Here is a 19,006-nt window from a genome sequence, read left to right on the forward strand (position 1 = left end):
TAAAACAATTTTAATTTTTAAAGGCACTTTTAATTCCTTCCTAACACCCATGGATTCACGCCTCCCAGCATTCACCTTTTTTTTTTTTTTTTTTTGAGACAGAGTCTCACTCTGTTGCCCAGGCTAGAGTGAGTGCTGTGGCATCAGCCTAGCTCACAGCAACCTCAAACTTCTGGGCTCAAGTGATCCTCCTGCCTCAGCCTCCCGAGTAGCTGGGACTACAGGCATGTGCCACCATGCCCGGCTAATATTTTCTATATATTTTTAGTTGTCCAGCTAATTTCTTTCTATTTTTAGTAGAGACGGGGTCTTGCTGTTGCTCAGGCTGGTCTCAAACTCCTGACCTTGAGCGATCCTCCCGCCTCAGCCTCCCAAAGTGCTGGGAATATGGGCGTGAGCCACTGCGCCCAGCCTGAACCAGGAGCTCTAGACTCCATTCTCGTGCGCTTCCTCTGGATAAAGCATGTGTTGCCTACAGACGGGGCTGGAGAGAAGCTGGTGATAAGACGTTACCGAGTGAGGGGTGCATTTGTGAGGACAGAGCCTAGCCAGAGTCTTACCCTTGCCGCTGTCTACCCTCCAGGCCTGAGGAAGATCCTGAAGGTGGTGGGGCAGGTTCCAGATCTGCCGTCCTGCCTACCCCTGACCGACAACACCCGCATGCTGGCTTCTGTCCTCATCAACAAGCTCTACGACGACCTGCGCTGTGACCCAGAGCGCGACCACTTCCGCAAGATCTGCGAGGAATACATCACGTAAGTTTCCTGGAGGCCTCACAGGGTTGGGCTCTGTATTAGTTATCTACGGCTGTGTAACAAGTTACTCCAAAATTTAGTGACTTAAAATAATAGTAATCACTTATTATCTCATGGTAGAATGAGAATTTGGCAGTGGCATGGCTGAGTGGTTCTGGCTTAGAGTCTCTTGTGAAGTTACAGTTGCATATTGGCTGGGGCTGCAGCCGTCCAAAGGCTTGACTGGGGCTGGAAGATCTGTTTCCAAGATGGTGCATCAATGGCTGGCATTTTGCTGCCAGCTGTTGGCAGGAGGCCCCAGTTCCTCTCCACACAGACCTCTCCACAGGCTGTTGAAGTGTCCTCACCACATAGCACTTCCCTGAGCAAGTGCCCCAAGAAGGAGCAAGACAGAAGGGGCCATGTCTTCTATGATCTAGCCTCCGAAGTCACACGCCATCCACTTCTACAACATTCCATTCCTTAGAAGCAAGTCATCCATTAAGTCTGGCCTACATTTAAGGGGAGAGAATGAGGTTCCACCTTTCGAAGGGAGGAATGCCAAAATATTTTTGGATGTATTTTAAACCTACCAGTGGCTTCTGTGGTTGAAAGGAACAAATGTCAGCTTGTCAAGGAGTGAGGCCTGGCTGGGCAAAGACTTTAAGAACATGTGGCTTTGCAGAGGCTAGACAGGGGTGGGGCCCTCAGCTACTGGAGTTCCTGGGTCTTCTCAGGGCCGCTCAGTCATCGCTGTGGTTCAAGTGTCTCTCTGGGTCTCTGCTTCTCTTTATGAGTCCTTGCCCTTCTTTCCCCACTGCTACTTGGCCTTTAACTTTTCATTGCAATGATTCTCAAACTTGTAAATTATTCAGATTTCTGAGACACTTGCCCTTGACTGAGTAGTCTGGGCTGTGGCTCAGGAAGCTGCGTGCGGTAAGAGCACCAGGTGAGTCTGGGGTGGGTGAAGACCCCGCCTTCACTCTGCTTTTCTTTTCTCTATTCCAGGTGTTGAAAAACTTTTCCTATAAAGGACGAGCCAGAGAGTAAATATTTTAGCCTTTGCAGAACATCTAGGTCTTTATCACATATCCTTTTTTTTTTTTTACCCTTTAAAATGCAAACACCATTCTCAGCTCCCTGGATTTGGGAACTCCTGCTCCACCCCACAGCTTCTACTAATCCCTGACTTTGGTTCACTTAAAGCTTCTTGTGGTTTCTCTGTCTTTCTCTACCTTGGCTTCAGCTTTTCCTGCTCACATCTTGGGTCCCTCAGGAGGTCCCGAATTGATTTCCAACAACTGTCACCCAGCTAGTCTTCTTTTGGGCTCTCTGATGGAGGGCCCTCCCGGTGGGTCTGCAGCAAGGAGGTGATACACCCTGCTTCGTCAGGGGCCAGGTGCTGTGTGGAGGTTTGGGCACCAGGGGGCGTTGGGAACCAACTCCAAAGGCAGGACCCCCACTCGTTCTGAAAGGCTCTGGGTTCGCTGGGCACTGGGTGGAGACCTGAGGCACAGGACACAGAGTGCCCGAGCTGGAGAGGCTCTCAGAGCTTCCAAAGCTGACTCCTCTCCCCAGAGGGACTTGCCCAAGGTCACCAGCAGACAGACGCAAATATGGGACCAGAGCCCAGGTCCCAGAGTTCTCCTGGCTATTCTATGCTGCCTTCTTTCATTCATGCACATCTGCACGTCTGCTGTGCACATCTGCCCCGATTCCCCGCATAGAACTGACCTGGGCAGATCACAGAAGCGTCAGAGGGCATGTCACCTCTGATGTCCCCATGCAGCGATTCTCCCCCAGAGTAGGTGACAATAGATTCTGAAAGCAACACAGAACCTTCCTGGACATCAGGCCCACACCCTCACTGACAGGGGAAGGGACTGAGACCAGGTCACCAGACAGAATTGACTAGCTATGTCGCAGAGCAATACAGTGTGCCGGGCACCATGCTGGGCCTTTTTGTGTTGTGGTTGCTGTACTGTCCCACCAGACAGCCCAGCTGCTGGACAGGCTGTCGGCTGGTAGCTGTTATGTCTCTTTGAGACTTGCCTCAGGTGACGCGAGCTGTCTCACCCTTCCCAGGGCAGCTGGTATTCAAAGACTCACCCCAACTTGGCACAAGTTTCAGGGGTGTCCCAGCTCCAGAACTCTTTGCAGGCTGAGGCTCTGTGGTGACTGCATCATAGCCCAATGCCTCCCTCTGCCCAGTCCTGCTTCCTTCTCTTCCCAAGAGCTCTCGCTAATAACTCTCCTGCATGTAAATCCTTGAGTCACACCTGTTGTGTCATTTATCCTCACTACAACTCTGAGGAGGAGTCGTACTGTCTTCAGTTTACAGGACCTGAGACTCAGAGAGGTTCAGTGACTTGCCCAACATCACACAGGACATGAGTGGTGGAGCCAAGGATGCAAATCCAAATCTGTCTGCCTCCAAATCTCACACTCTTTCCACCCTCAAAGGCCAGTGTTCTTGATCACCTTTGCCCCTTGTTTCAGGGGCAAGTTTGACCCCCAGGACATGGACAAGAATGTGAATGCCATCCAGACGGTGTCAGGGATCCTGCAGGGCCCCTTTGACCTGGGCAATCAGCTGCTGGGACTGAAAGGCGTGATGGAGATGATGGTGGCGCTGTGTGGCTCGGAGCGTGAGGCGGACCAGCTGGTGGCCGTGGAGGCCCTCATCCACGCCTCCACCAAGCTCAGCCGCGCCACCTTCATCATCACCAATGGCGTGTCGCTGCTCAAACAGATCTACAAGACCACCAAAAACGAGAAGATCAAGATCCGCACGCTGGTGGTGAGTGGGCTTGGTACCACCCACCTTCCTGGTACCAGACGCCATGCCAGGCACCAGGGGCACCAGGATGAATGAGCCAAGACCCCCGTCCTTGAGGAAACCATGCTAGAGGGGGGCACCCTGGCCCAGGCACAGGCAGAACAGGGCCATAGGCAGGGGCTGTGAGGACACAGAATGGCGGACCCTGCCGTTTAACCCCAAGGATGCTCACAAGCCTTTGTGCTTATGAACAGCACGAACACTGATGAGCTTGTGTCCAGAAAGTATTTCCCAAGGAAATTCCAAAAAGTGTGTTTGTTTCCTTCTTCAGTTTCCAGATGGCACTGTTGAACCGTTTTATTTTTTCCATTTTCACTTTATTGAAATTATTTTTATTGATATTTTGTTTTTCTTATAAACAATTACAGTGAAGATTTGAGTCATTGTATTTTTTTGTTGTTGTTCATATCAATTCCTAAAAAACTAAGTCTAGCTTCTGCCATTGTGAGTTTTCGCTTATGGAAGACTTTTTTCTTTCCCCCTAAAAAGGGCCCAGTTTCCCCCGGGTAAAATTTTGCACATCTGAATCTGTTATCCACAACATATGATTTCTCTGCCAGTGTTTGTGCCATAACAAGGTTTACCATTGAGTTTCAGATACGGTTAGTCTTTTCTTGCGCTGGTTTTTCAAAATGGCAGACACAAAACATCTGTGAGATCCAAATCGTGTGGAAAAGGGGCAGGGTAAGACCCTGCTGCTTTGTGGACATCTCCCCTAACCTACAAGCATCAGGGAAGGCATCTCAGAAGAGGAGCCACCTGAGCTGAGAATTATAGTCTGCGTACAGGTGCATCCAGGCAAAGAAAGAGGGGCGAAGTGTCCCGACCACAGGGAACTGTTTGAGCCTGGCCTTGTCCCCAAGCTGTGGTGTCTCCTCTTTTCCACAGGGACTCTGTAAGCTCGGCTCTGCGGGCGGCACAGACTATGGTCTCAGGCAGTTTGCTGAAGGATCGACAGAGAAGCTGGCCAAACAGTGTCGCAAGTAAGAGGCTTGCATTAATATTTCCCGGGTCCCCCTGTCTCCTCCTGGGCTCCCGTGCAGTGGTCTCTGGGGCATGCTCTAGTGGACACCAGACAGCGAAAGGGCCCTCACCTGCGGCCCACTACCCTGAAATCACTGCACTCCCTCGGCCCTGGCACCCTTCCCAGCAGCCCTGCCCCCGCCCTTCCAGGTGGCTGTGCAATGCGTCCATAGACACCCGCACCCGGCGCTGGGCAGTGGAGGGCCTGGCCTACCTCACGCTGGACGCGGATGTGAAGGATGACTTTGTCCAGGACATCCCTGCCCTGCAGGCCATGTTCGAGCTGGCCAAGGCAAGTGTGGAGTCTGCCCTCTAAGCTGGTTCCTCAGGAAAGGTCTACTGGGTCCAAGCCCACAGGGATGGGATCCCTGTATCCTCATTCTGGCTCTACCTCTACCTGCTATATGAACCTGGATTGGCCATTTCCCTCTTTCTGGCCCTCGTTCTACTTGCCTGTAAAATGGCCTCACCACTCTCCATGCTTTCCAGGCAGTGGGAGGATGAACAAGAAGACAGTGTGTTCTCCTGGGCCCTCTGGAAGTGACATATTGAGGGACCAAGAGGCAGCGTCTAGCCTGTCTGGGCCCCTTCCTTCCCCCAATCCCCCCAGACCCCTCCCCTCCTCTGCTGGGCCGACTTCCTGGCTCTTTTCCACCAGTAAAGGGAGGAAGTGGGGGAGGGATTCCCACCAGGGCCAAACTGGAGGGTGTCCAGCTCCCACCCTGTCCCCACCCCAGTTGGATGGGAAAGTGCCGGACCGGGCTTTTGAAAGAGGCACAAAGCAAGAGCTTCGGGAGAAGACCCTATTCAGGCTGTCAGGGGAGCTGTTGACTGTGCAGGAGACGTTGTCCCCCACTTAGGCGCAGAGCCCTGCGTCTCCGTGCCAGCCTCTCTCTCCAGGACGAGCCCCACCGGCCTCGCTTCTCCCAGTCCAACCTGCCGGCTGTGCGAGGGAGCCGTCCTGGACGAGGTTCGTCCTAACGTCCCCTCTCTGCCTCCCCCCACCCTGTGCCTCCAGAGCAGTGACAAGACCATCCTGTACTCCGTGGCCACCACCCTGGTGAACTGCACCAACAGCTACGACGTCAAGGAGGTCATCCCCGAGCTCGTCCAGCTCGCCAAGTTCTCCAAGCAGCACGTGCCCGAGGAGCACCCCAAGGTGGGCGCGGGAATGGCCCGGGAGAGTCTGTGCCACCGGGGCCCAGAGGAGGTGGGGTGGCAAAGAGAGTGGTGTCAGGGCTGTGGGTTTGGGATGATGTCGGGGGGGGGGGGGGGGGGGGGGGGGGGCGCTGTAAGATACCGAGCAGTTGACGACGATGGTGGTATTAATAAATTTCCCCACCAGATGGCGCTCAAGTTTTTTCTTTGTTTTAATTTTGTAGCCCGAGGAAACTTAGCAGTTCACGTCATTGTGTGTGTGCTGGATATAAGACAATTTTATTTCACATTTCCAACATTTATAATGATGTGGATTTTCTGGGATATCTGGATTTGTAATACGGGTGCTAAGTAGGAGGAACTGGGCTCGGTATTAGCCCGGATGTCACACATCCCTGGGGCCCTCCCTGGTGCTTCCCTGTACACAAGGTGTGATTTGTATGTCATTTGCATATGGATATATATGCAAAATAGTCACAGCCAGTAAAATCATTTGGATTTTAAAAAGTGATCAAAGTAATATAACCATGCTGCAAAACAAATGAAAAGGTGGATAACAGAGAATAACCACTCACAATGACATCATCTCCACGTGACCACTGTCAGCATTTTGGTATGTTACATTACCTGCCAGAAGCTTTGTTTTTTCTGAGCATCTTTTTTTTTGTCTGTTTTTTTGAGACAGTCTCATGCTATTGTCCGGGCTACAGTGCTATGACGTCAGCCTAGCTTACAGCAACCTCAAACTCCCGGGCTCAAGTAATCCTCCTGCCTCAGCCTCCCGAGTAGCTGGGACTACAGGCATGCGCCACCATGCCCGGCTAATTTTTTCTATTTTTAGTGGAGATGGGGTCTTGCTCTTGCTCAGGCTGGTCTTGAACTCCTGGCCGTAAGCAATCCTCCCACCTCGGCCTCCCAGAGTGCTAGGATTACAGGTGTGAGCCACCGCGCCCGGCCCTCTGAGTATCTTTTTAGTTTTCATAGTTATAATCAGAATGTAGTTATCATTTTGTGCCCAATTTTGGAAACATATTTTATGTGGTTTCCACGTTGTCATCTCATTCTCTGAATCAGTTTTAAAAGCTGCAGAGGATTTCATCCAGGCAAGAGCATAGAGCATGTTCTGCAGCTATGAAGTTCGGATGTGGCTTCTAATGATTGCCCATGATTGTCAGCCCCTTCCTGACCACTTCCCAATCTGAGGATTACTGTGGTGACCGTTCAACCCTGGGTTGACTTTGGGTTTCCAGTAAAACCCAATCTGTTGTCATGGCAGCTTCACCTGCTATCCCCTTTCATTACAGCCCATATTCTCTCCCCACCCCCATCCCACTCCACCCCAATCTTTTGCAAGAAAAGCAATATATGGGTCATCTAATGTTTTAGATTATCTTTCTTTTATGTCACTCCTCTGTGAATGAGAGGGTCTCTGGGATTGATTTTCTTACAGTATCAACTCTGCAGGCTCTGTATTGGGTACTGGGAGCAGGGAGAGCAAGGACAAGGAGAAGAAAAGCACAGCAGCAGACATACCATATACACCTTGGTGGTTGTCTGGAGAAGGGATCTGGAGAAGTGTATTCGTTTCCTATTGCTTCTATAACACACTGCCGCAAACCTAGTGACCTAAAACAACACAATTATGTCCTCACAGTTGTAGAGGTCAGAAGTCCTAAAACTCAGAATCACTGGGCTAAAGTCAAGGTATCAGCTGGGCTGGTTCCTTCTGGAAGCTCTAGGGGAGAATCTATTTTCTTGTCTTTTTCAGCTTCTAGAGGCCACCTACATTCCTTGGCTGGAGACCTTGAATCACTCCAACTTCTTGCTTCATTCCATTTTCACATCTCCTAGTACTAACTCTGATCTTCTGCTTCCCCCACACCCCCCTTTTTTTGAGGCTGGAGTGCAGTGGCCCAATCCTAGCTTATTGCAGCCTCGAATTCCTGGGCTCAAGAGATCCTCCTGCCTCAGGCCTCCTGAGTAGCTGGGACTGCAGGCCTGTACCACCATGCTTGGCTAATTTTTTAATTTTTTGTAGAGATGGGGTCTCGAGCTATGTTGCTCAGGCTAGTCTCAAACTCCTGGCCTCAAGTGATCCTCCTGCCTTGGACACCCAAAGTGCTGGGATTACAGGCATGAACCACCGTGCCTGGCCCCTGCCTCCCTTTTATAAAGACCCTTGTGATTACATTGAGTCCACCCAGATAATCTCAGATTATCTTCCCATTTCAAGATCCTTAACCTAATCACATCTGCAAGGTCACTTTTGCTTTTGTAAGGTCACACATTCATAGGTTCCAGGGATTAGGCTGTGGTTATCTCTGGCGGCCATTCAACCTACCTTGAGAATTCAGATATGCACTATCTTTGGTTCCAATACAAATTGGCCTGGTGTGCAGTCCCCTTCCTCATTGCCACTCTTTCATCTCCCCAGGACAAGAAGGATTTTGTAGACATGCGGGTGAAGCGGCTTCTGAAGGCGGGTGTCATCTCCACGATGGCCTGTATGGTGAAAGCAGACAGTGCCATTCTCACCGACCAGACCAAGGAGCTGCTGGCCAGGTGTGGCTGCAGTGGGTCAGGGCTGGGGCCTGAGGGGCCTGGAGGACAGGAGACTGCACAGAGAGATAGGAATGGCGGGGGTCTAAATGAGGGGGTGAGCCACTAAGGGGCCTGGAGAGGGACTGAGGGGGGATCAGTTTTGAAAAGCAGCGTGGTGGGCGGGTCATCACAGGTGGAAGTCTGGATCAGGAGGAAGGAGTCCCTGTCCATTCTGGTTACCTTGTTCCCAGAGATTAAAAGCATAGTCGCTGTGCAGCCTAGTGGGGGTGGCAGCAAGATCAGTACAATGCAGTAAGATGCAGTACAATGCAATGGTGCCACGATGGGGAAAGTCCAGAGGGCTGGTTGGAGCACGGACTGGAGGGAGGTGGGTAGGCAGCCAGGAAGGCCTCAGGGAGGATGTGACACCTCAGTAGAGCCCTGATGGAAGAAAAGGATCCACCCAAATGCAAGGGAGGGAAGGCTCCAGGCAGAGGGAGCAGCATCTGCAAAGATACTGAGAATGAAGGGAGAGTGAGTGAATTTGGGGTTCTCCGACAGTATGTCTGGAGCAGGGAGCGCACCGGAGAGGGTCGTGCTAGATGAGACCAGGGCCAGATGGTTGAGGTCCTGGGCGTCTCCATGCTAAAGAGTTTCTCTGGGGTGGTTGTTTCCCTAAATCGGGATGGGGGGCTCTTTGCAACCCCACTTGGCCTCACTTCCTTCCCAGCCACTTACATCTGTGATGGTATCTTCCCAGGGTGGCTAATCCTGGGAGCACAAGTTGCACTGTCCAGGGTTTCACTGGCCTGCTGAGTCCCGGAAGGCTGTGCCGGTGCAGTAAATGTTCTCCTTTCTCGGTGGTCCTACAGGGTCTTCCTGGCACTGTGTGACAATCCAAAGGACCGAGGCACCATTGTGGCTCAAGGTGGTGGCAAGGTAATTGGGCAGGACAAGGTCCTTGCCTTCCTAGAAGGTGCCCTACGGGGGAGAAGCACACCGTGTGTGTAAGCGTGCGCTGGGCCCAAGAATAATGTACCCCCTGCCCCAACCCAGCCTGCTGGAATTCAGCACGCAGTTGTCTGTCTGTGCTGCCTGCGCTCATAGCCCCAAACCAATTTCTGCCTGACTTGATGCTGTGTCATGGTGTGTACTCGGGATCCCTTTTATCCTCCTTGCTGTTGGAAGGAAGCATGGAGCCAAGGTAGATATGGAAGACTTGCAGCTGAGATCTTGCTCTTGCTGTTTTTTGGCTGTGTAACCATGGACAAATTACTTAATCTCCCCAATCCACGATTTCTTTATCTGGAAAACAGGGGGGAAATCATTCACTCCCTTTGCAGAATGTCACAGGGATTAGAGAAAATACACGGAAATTATTAGCTCCCAGTAGGTGCTCAGTAAATGGCTACTGTCATGATGGGGTTTGGCTTGGGCAGAAAGTAAAAAATCCATTTGTAGAATTACTTATTTTTCCAAAAGCTGAAGGAACATTTGGATGGGTGGGAGGCAGTGAGGGTAAAGACCTTGATGTGCCCTGGGAACCAGGGGGAGGGAATAATGATTAAGTATCTGATTTTCGACGACTGAGTCATGACCTTGCCCTTTCCTGCAGGCCCTGATCCCCCTGGCCTTGGAGGGCACAGACGTGGGCAAGGTGAAGGCAGCCCACGCCCTCGCAAAGATCGCCGCTGTCTCCAATCCGGACATCGCCTTCCCCGGGGAGCGGGTGGGTGTTTGGATGGGTGGGATAGGGCAACCTCTGCTCCCAAGGGGCTTTCGCCTTGTCACCAGCCTCAGCCTGGGAGCGGGGCATGGTGCTGTCACAGGGAGGGCAATACATTGGTGGCACCTGGATCCCAGGCCTGGTTCTGCCTCCGACAAATAGTGTTGTCCTCCCCAAACCCAGTTATCTCATCTGCAGAGCAAAGGAGGTAATCCGGCCTCCCAGGATCATGGTGCAGATTAAATCAGACGATGCATGCAAAAGTACTTTGGGAGACTTAAAGCTGTCAAATGCAAGGTGCTGGGGGAACGCGGTCCCCATCTGACCCGCCCCTCGGCCCCTCCCCGACAGGTGTATGAGGTGGTGCGGCCCCTTGTGAGGCTCCTGGACACGCAGAGGGACGGCATCCAGAACTACGAGGCTCTCCTGGGCCTCACCAACCTGTCTGGGCGGAGTGACAAACTCCGGTGAGTGGGGCGGGGTGGAGGGAGCAGGGGTGGAGAGAGCCGCCCATAAAGTGTTTGGTTGAAGTGTCACAGGCAACGTGCTCTGATACCTCTCCTCACAGCAGGCATCAAAGGCAGTGGGAAGGGTCTGAGTCAGCTCTCAGAAAGACCCCATGTGGATGTGGGATTCCACAGGACACCGCAAAGGCACTTCTTTCTAAAGTAGCACAAACATATCCAGGGGGACAGGTGGGGACAGTGTATTCCTTCTTGGAAGCAGGAGTTCGGTGGAATGTCTTGGGTTGGGATTCTTCTGGTTGCAAGTAGCAGAAAACTCAACTCTAATTGGCTTAAGCATAAAGGAAATCTATTGATTTATGTAAACTAAGAATCTGGGGCAAGCAGATTCAGGTGCAGCTTGGATGCAGGGGTTACAAAGCTGCCCTGGGTCCTTGTTCTCTCTGCCTCTCCTCTCCTTTCCGTGTTGTCTTAATCTTCAGATGGGCTTTTTTGCTCTCTTGTGGGCACAAGGACAGCCCTGGACTTCACATCCTCTTGGCTTCATGTCCAACAGGAAAGAGAGAATTTCTCTTTGCCAACCATGACACAGAGGCTCTTCAGTTGGGTGACGTGTTCATCACGGAGCCCACTGCTGTGGCCTGGGCTACGTCATTGGGTTTATGCCCCTGGGTACTCCCTCCTGAGCTGGAGGCAGGCTCAATGCCACACAACCATGCTGGCGGAGGCTGTGGGAGGGACACCACCAGGATGGAGGGATGGCCTTGGGGTGGACAGAAAACCCACATGCTCACTGCAGAGGACTCGAGGGCCTCTGTTCCTCCACCCTCCCGCCCTAGGCAGAAGATCTTTAAGGAGAGGGCCTTGCCAGACATCGAGAACTACATGTTTGAGAATCACGACCAGCTGCGGCAGGCGGCCACTGAGTGCATGTGCAACATGGTGGTCAACAAGGAGGTGAGGCTGGGGCTCAGGATGGGGGTGGGCGTGGCTGAGGCGGAGAGGGGGACAGAGGGCAGGACCTGGGGCGAGATCGGGGGCTATTACTGTGGCCAGAGAATCCAGGACCTCCCAAATAGTTCCTAGTTTACAGGGCCCCTTCCCTATAGGAGCCCTGAGAAACATATATGCATGAAGGAAAAAAATACAAAGTAGTATTATCCCAAGCTAGGGTTTGACTCCAAAGCTTGGGCTAGATGAGGCAGAAGGTACCATTTCCCTAAGTTCCTTGGGCCTAATTAACCTCATAACAAAGGAGGTTGAGAGACCAGGGCCTCTGAGAGGTCAAGAGAAGCTGAGACCACTTGCATTTACTGAAGCTCCAAATATATACACAAATGAAGAAATGCCAAATACAGTTACAAACCCTTTTGGAATATTTTCAATGTTAGCATGTCATGAACTATCACTGTTTCCATAGAAATTGCAATGCAATATAGCTGCTCTCTTCAGAATAACTACAGGATTTATAAAAAAGAAAATGAATTCAGAACATGCCATAGGCCTCATGGTCCAGTAATGGGACAGATTATAACTGTCTGGCGAATGTCTTCTTTTTCCCGTCCTGTCAGAGAATCACTGTGCCTGTAGGTACAATCTCAGAGATGAACACAGGGTCTACGTCAACATGAGGGCCAGGCCCAGTGGCCCTCCTGGGCCCTAACATGGGGGCTGGTATGGGACACAGTCTGTTTACCCTCAATATCTAAGTCTTTTATTTATTTATTTTAAATTTATTATTTTGAAACAGAGTCTCGCTCTGTCACCCAGGCTAGAGTGCCGTGGCATCAGCCTAGCTCACAGCAACCTCAAATTCCTTTATTCCAGGGGGATTTAAGCAATCCTCCTGCCTCAGCCTCCCGAGTAGCTGAGACTACAAATGCAAGCCGCCACCACCCCCTGGCTAATTTTTTTTTTTTCTATTTTTAGTAGAGACGGGGTCTCGCTCTTGCTCAGGCTGGTCTCGAATTCCTGAGCTCAAGCGATCCTCCCGCCTTGGCCTACCAGAGTGCTAGGATGACAGGCATGAGCCACTGCCCCTGGCCAATACCTAAGTCCTGGATCTCACTGTTATGGGAGGAAAACCTGACCCCCAAAGCCTGTTTCAGTCAGAGGAAATAAAGCTACCAGGGTCCCCCAGGGGGCTAGGTGGGGGGGGGCTGGCAGCCATGTGGAAGAAAGAGGATGTGTCCAAGGAGGGCAGAGGTGGGGAGGGCTGGGGGGTAGAGACAGACAATGGGAGGGGGAAGGCAGCCTTCCCTGGGGGGCGCTAGCTGGTGCAACAACCCAAATCAAAATGCACAGTGGCCCCAGTGGGATAGAGGCTCATTTCTTGCTTACCGTGCCATAGTCCCATTTGGGTCAGGGGGCTCACTTCCAAACAATGGCTTGGGGACCCAGACTCCTTTGATCATCAAGAACCGTCTCCCCCTCTGTGGTCTATCTCCATTCTGATGGTGCGTGGGGAGGGAGACCATGGGACCAGAGGCACCAGTAGTACCCACCCATGGTGGCCTGAAAGTGACACACATCACTTCCGCTCAGGTCCTGTCAATGAGAACCGGGTACTGCCACCTCTAGGTGTGAGAGGGCATGAATAGAGTCCCTGGCAGGGCGGCTGCTTCGCAGCAACTGTGCCCATGAGAGGGCACCGTGCTGACCCCTCTGCTGTGCTCTCACCTCTGGTGACCACGGCCCCAGCTTCAGGGAGATGCAGGTGGAGGGTCACACCTGGGCAGCTGTGGCCTTTGTCCCCTTTTGGAGCTCCACTACTGGGAAACCCGACCCAGTAAAATGCCCTTAAACTTAACCAACCAGACTTTACAGTAGTGCAGGGGGGTGGGAGTGACATGCTCCCAGGTGTTAATACCTCTCTGGACATAGCAGGGCCCTGGGCCCCAGGAGACTCTTCAGGTTTGCAGGCTCTTGGGACAACTCATCCCTCGCCTGGTGGAGACCGTACAGCAGCTCCCTAATACTAAGCAACCTAACTGTCCCCTGCTCCTGCCCAAGTCTCTGCAGAGTCATTTAGCAGATCCCCATCCATTGTGGGAAAAACCTTCCAAGCTTCCCCCAAAGGAAGGGAAACACGTTTCCTCAGGCATCATCTACTCTCCGGGAGTCTCTCCCTGCCTCTTTCCTCTGGTGTGGAGAGCTGAACACAAACAGACATGGTGACTCACCCTGGATGGGGAATCCCTTAGTTCCTTGATCCTTTAGCTGGAGGAATTCATCCAGCCAATCAGGGAAGGCTTCCTGGGGGAGGTAGCATGAGCAAGCTGCTCAAAGGAAAACTCCACGTGATCCTGGGTCAGAGAACTTCAGATGCATCTTTCCCTCTTCAGGCTGGGCAGGTGGTGGGCGTTTTTCCCTGAGCCACGTACCTGTCTCCCACAGGTGCAGGAGCGGTTCCTGGCCGACGGGAATGACCGGCTGAAGCTGGTGGTGCTGCTGTGCGGGGAGGATGATGACAAGGTGCAGAATGCAGCTGCGGGGGCCCTGGCCATGCTGACAGCGGCACACAAGAAACTGTGCCTCAAGATGACTCAAGTGGTATGAGCGGGCCCTGGGGAGAGGAAGGGGCTGGGTGGGCTCTAGGGAATCTCCCCACCCCCAGACCACACTGTCCTGGATGATCCTCTGGGAGGCCAGACCCCGCAGTAACCCCTCCCAGCCCCCAGGTGTCTGTTGCTACCACTAAACAGAGGAGGGTCTGTACCCTTCAGCACTTACACTCGTTATCTGGACTTCCCAAGTGTGCTAGCTCAAATCCCTCCATGCAATTTCACCCACTGCCTTTGGTGGTGCACGTATTTTATTACTTCATAATAACAACTCTAACTACTGATGCGGAGCTCCTGAGCTTCTCAAGAGAAAAGTGAAAGTGGTTGGGCTGCTATAGGGAGCTCAGGGTTTGGAAAAGAGGCTGCAGATTCCCCTCAGTGGACACGAGGACCAGCTCCTGTGGTGGGACGGGGACCATCACGGCAGGTGTAATGGGAATGATATTTACACAGTCACAAACAGTCACAAACATGGGGGTGAAAAATGGAACTGTCCTTATTTCACCAAACTGAACTCAGTTCATCATCTTCTCTGATGGTGAAAGGTGTAGCCATCTCAATTTAAAGATACTTACATCTGGTTTAAAGGCAGGCTCTCTTAGATAGTTAGTTTAAGGTGTGTGCATGGGTGGGTGTGTGCTCTAAGTTCCAAGGGGGCTTCTGTTGTCTTGGAACCAGGGAGGGTGTCTCTGTTGGATGGAGTTCATCCTGCATGGTCTTTGGGTTTCAGCCTCTTTCCCTAAGGCGAGCATTCTCATAACTATAAGAATCGGCTTGTTAAAACAGTTTCCCCAGATACTCTGATTCTGCAGCTTAGGGGTGGGATGCTTCTGGCTTGGAGACCACACTATGAAACCACTGCCCTAGAGTAGCCTCTGCTGGAGTAACTGTGGTCATGTAACTGTCGGCAGGTCCTCACAGGATGCTCTGTGACTCCTTGCCCTAAGTGTTTACATATATTAAGTCACTTAATCCTCCCAACCACCCTGTGAGGTGTATATTATTATTATTATCCCTACTTTACAGATGAGGAAACTGGGGTGCAGAAAAGTAACTAGCCCGAGGCCGCACAGCCATTTGGTGGGAGTGGATTGGAATCCTTCAGGATTGCTGACCCACTCTTGGCCACTTCTTTGTTCTTCCTGAGGGGCTCAGAAACCTTGACTGCATTTTTGTCCTGACACGGGCATCCTGGGCAGTCTGTGAAGCTGCCCAGATCCATCTTTTGTGTGACCCTGTGGACACGTGGGATGCTGGACACAGCAGTCTCGCATCAGCTGGGATATGCCCTGGAAAGCCAGGCAGCAGTTCCTCCTGTCCCGGAGTCCCACACTACTGGGTTTCTATTGCCCGTTCCCTTGAGCCTCCAATGGCTCATCCCAGGGAGCGATGGGCCCTGGACCCATCAGCACAGAAACCTTCCCTGGGCCCTACCACAGTGAGCTGAGCTTGATCTCCTTTCCTTGGGGAAGGAGACTCAGTGCAGAGTTTACAAAAGTCTGCTTCGACACTCAGAAGCCAAGAATCTGCCTTTTCTTCCCCTCTGTGTCTGTCTCCCATCTGAGAGCAGTGCATGTAGAAAATTATCCCTGCTGACAAATGCCAGGTAAGGGTAACAGATATGAAGAAGCCCAAGGGGGAAAATCTTGGGGATGATGCCTTAAATTATCATCCCTTTCCACTTCCACCTGTTGAGCACTTCTGTGCTCCAGTCCCCATGCTAAGCTCCTTCTACATATCATCCCGTTAAACCATCACAATTTCAGCGGTAGGCATAGCAGATGACAGATGAGGGTCCTGAGCTTAGAGAGGTTAAATAACTTAGCTGGGGTCATGCAGTTGGTGAGTGGCTGAGATGGGACCTGAATACTGGTCTCTCTGACTCCAAACTCCATGCAGATGACTATTCTACTCTGCTGCCCTGTGTGTGTCTGTTGAATGATACGGGAGTTAAGCCTTCTGGCTCTATTCTCAGCTTCATCTCTGCCTCCTGGGGTGATCAGAGTAGTCTACAGTTCTGCCTCCCCATGCATAGTAGTTGTTTTGCATTACTGGGAATGGAGGAGAAGATGTACTCCAGACTGTTGTGTTGATTCCAGTTAAAGTCAGGCCTGGTAGAGAGCATGTCTGCATGCCTGGCACTCATGTCTCAAGGGGCATCTGGGTTGACAGAAGCTGGGTTGCCCAGGTGCCCAAGGTGAGAATCCTCCTTTTGAACACTGTGCATCCCCATTGCTCAGGCATGCAGTGGGCCTGCCCCTTTGCTTCTCAAGCTGCTTAAAAAAATAAATGGATGTTAATTCCATCTACTATTTCTGGATGTGTGACCACAGCTAACTTACTGGCCAATCCTTTCTGTTTATCTTATCTCCAAATCTCCTCTATCTCCCCACTGATTCCTCTAATCTTTCTGTCTTAGTATTTCTGTTGCTATAACAGAATACCAGATTGGGTAATTTATAAAGAAAAGAGATTTACTCAGCTCATGGTTCTGGAGGGTGGGAAGTCCAAGATTGGGCGGCTGTATCTGGTCATCTTCTGGTGAGGGCCTCATGCTGCGTCATAACATGGTAGAGAAATAGAAGGGAAGAGGGTGCATATGAAAGGGGCAAAACACAAAGGGTGGCATGTGGTGCCATGAGCGGTTCTCATGGCAACTAATCCAGTCCCTCAAGTGCAAGAACTCACTCACTGCTGCAAGAATTAACCCTGCGTTAGAGCAGCATTAGTTCCTCTAACTACCTAGTCACCCCTTAAAGTCCCCACCTTCCAACACCACCATACCAAGGACCAAATTTCCAACACATGAATTCTGGGAGACATCCTAACCTAGAACGTTCTTCACCCTTTTCCGCCTCTCCAGACATCCCAGTGGTTGGAAATCCTACAGCGGCTTTGTCTGCACGACCGGCTGTCAGTCCAACACCGGGGCCTGGTCATTGCCTACAACCTGCTGGCGGCTGATGCTGAGCTGGCCAAGAAGCTGGTGGAGAGTGAGCTCCTGGAGATCCTGACTGTCGTGGGCAAACAGGAGCCAGATGAGAAGAAGGCAGAAGTGATTCAGACGGCCCGGGAATGTCTCATCAAGTGCATGGATTATGGCTTCATTAAACCAGTGTCTTAGACAGGGGCCCACAGGGCCATTGAGACTGGTTCTGTACTGTGCAGAGTCCTGGGCTGGGTACTCCCAGAGTGTCAGGTCATCTAGGGATCACAGCAGTGACAATGAAGTCTCAATATAAAGGAAAGACTTGATTATTCCCTGAATCTTCCCCTTTGTCCTGGCAAAGTTTGGATGTTTCACTGGCTCTCTTGCTCTTTATCTCCTTACATTTGTCATGTTCCAGAAATTACTAGAATAATTTTCATCCAAGATTAAAAGACAGGTTGGATAATTCTTTCTGTATCCATTCCGAAGGCCAGGACAATGGGCTGAAGTTCTTTATATTTTGGAAAATGGATTGTATGGTAAAATAGGAACTAACAGGTATTCAACTATAAAGGTTAATGCGGTTGGATTTGAGTGATGATCTGTGTTGGTTTTCAAACCTTCTCTCCCATACTGTTTGAATTAGGCTGTTCAGAACTCCATGTTTCACCTGCAGTGATCTGTCCTGGCCCCATGCCCACTCCCATCACTCAACTGTGATGGAAATGCAGTGTGTGTTTAACACTGTAACATGACCTTTGCAATTTACTTGGAAAAGTCTTCCAAGCAAGACAGATATGACGAATATAAATGAGACCAACTCAAAGTATTTCAGGCAAAAAATAAATAATCCATTGGCTCATATATCTTGACTATCCAGGGAAAGGCCTGACATTGACATCGTTAGACCCTGAGGTTCAAATGTTTTCACCAATATTATTCTCCATGTAGGTGTCTGTCTATCTCTTTCATCCCATATCTTGTCTTTGATTTCCTCTGGGTTGACCTCATTCTCTGGCAGACTCTCTCCATGTGCTAGGAGGGATACTCTCTAGCAGCTCCAGACTGATGTAGTTGTTAAAATTCATTATGGAAGAGAAGAGAGAAGAGCATTCTTAATAACCCAGCAAAATTCCCAGGATGACTCTGGTATGTCTAGTTCAGGTCACATGTCCATCGGTGAGCCAGGGGTGGAATGCTAATTGGCCAGGCCTGGGTCATATATACAAGTCTAGGGCAAGAAGGAGCTGCATCCCTATCCAATTGACTGATTAGGCTTATTAAGGAATGAAAGAGGCATATAACCACAAAAGAATGTATGTTGGGCAGATCAAAGAACATGTTCTGTAGGTCAGACTTAGCCACAAAAGAATGACACAAGTAATATGTTTGTAGATCTGAATTTCTCTACTTATATTGCCTTTCTAGCTATGGTTAAGATAGCTATGATTTAGTACTGCCACGCCAGTATGTCCCAATTCCACCCACCTTTATTGAAGGGTTGACAGTTCTCATCTCCAGCCTGGGCCACAAGAGTGAGACCCTGTCTTTAAAAAAAAATGCCACTTACAATAGCATAAAATATATCAAATGCCCAGCAATAAATCATGTGAAAGATATTGAAGGACTAAACATAGGCAACTATAAAATATTATTGAAAGAAATAAACAAAAACCTACATAAATGAAGAGATATTACTATATTCATGAATTGGGTGACTCAACATTATAGGAATGTAAATTCTCCCCAAGTTGGTGTATAGAAACGTTGAGGCTTTTGGGGGACAGAGATCGATAAGTTGTTTCCAAAATGTGTATAAAAGTGCAAAGAGTCAAGAATAGCAATGACTGTCTTGAAGAAGAATGAAGTTGGAAGACTAACAGTGAATATCAATATAGTTTGCAGTTATTAAAGTGGTGTGATATTGGCACAAAAATAGGCAAATAGACCAATGAAACAGAATAGAGAATTCAGAAATAGACCCACACGTACAAGTATACTTTACTTATGACAAAGGTGATGATTCAGA

General features: G+C 50.5%; 1 protein-coding gene and 1 long non-coding RNA gene across 5 annotated transcripts in view; one reads left to right on the plus strand and one right to left on the minus strand.

The window, feature by feature from the left end:
• The window catches only part of UNC45B (unc-45 myosin chaperone B), a 32,029-nt gene extending 13,165 nt beyond the window's left edge, over positions 1-18,864 (plus strand). Inside the window, exons 9-20 of the mRNA XM_045525493.1 lie at positions 584-755; positions 3,234-3,534; positions 4,462-4,556; positions 4,747-4,888; positions 5,615-5,755; positions 8,189-8,316; positions 9,168-9,234; positions 9,911-10,024; positions 10,373-10,488; positions 11,325-11,442; positions 13,882-14,037; positions 16,912-18,864. Of these exons, the coding sequence (XP_045381449.1) occupies positions 584-755; positions 3,234-3,534; positions 4,462-4,556; positions 4,747-4,888; positions 5,615-5,755; positions 8,189-8,316; positions 9,168-9,234; positions 9,911-10,024; positions 10,373-10,488; positions 11,325-11,442; positions 13,882-14,037; positions 16,912-17,172 (1,811 nt within the window). The 3' untranslated portion in view covers positions 17,173-18,864. The remainder of the gene's footprint in view (positions 1-583; positions 756-3,233; positions 3,535-4,461; positions 4,557-4,746; positions 4,889-5,614; positions 5,756-8,188; positions 8,317-9,167; positions 9,235-9,910; positions 10,025-10,372; positions 10,489-11,324; positions 11,443-13,881; positions 14,038-16,911) is intronic.
• Positions 7,128-15,011, minus strand: LOC123620337. Of its 4 annotated transcripts, XR_006728811.1 has the most exons (6): positions 13,869-15,011; positions 13,668-13,790; positions 9,034-9,276; positions 8,536-8,736; positions 8,096-8,256; positions 7,128-7,380 (listed from the first exon to the last, which is right to left on the minus strand). It is a non-coding gene; the product is annotated as an uncharacterized LOC123620337 (long non-coding RNA). The 4 variants fall into 4 exon arrangements; XR_006728809.1 differs by lacking the exon at positions 13,668-13,790 and having other exon boundaries at positions 9,034-9,600; XR_006728808.1 differs by lacking the exons at positions 13,668-13,790; positions 13,869-15,011 and having other exon boundaries at positions 9,034-10,233.
• Positions 18,865-19,006: the final 142 nt, after the last annotated feature.

The sequence above is a fragment of the Lemur catta genome, chromosome 15 (genome assembly GCF_020740605.2).
Source record: "Lemur catta isolate mLemCat1 chromosome 15, mLemCat1.pri, whole genome shotgun sequence".
Classification (NCBI taxonomy): Eukaryota; Metazoa; Chordata; class Mammalia; order Primates; family Lemuridae; genus Lemur; species Lemur catta.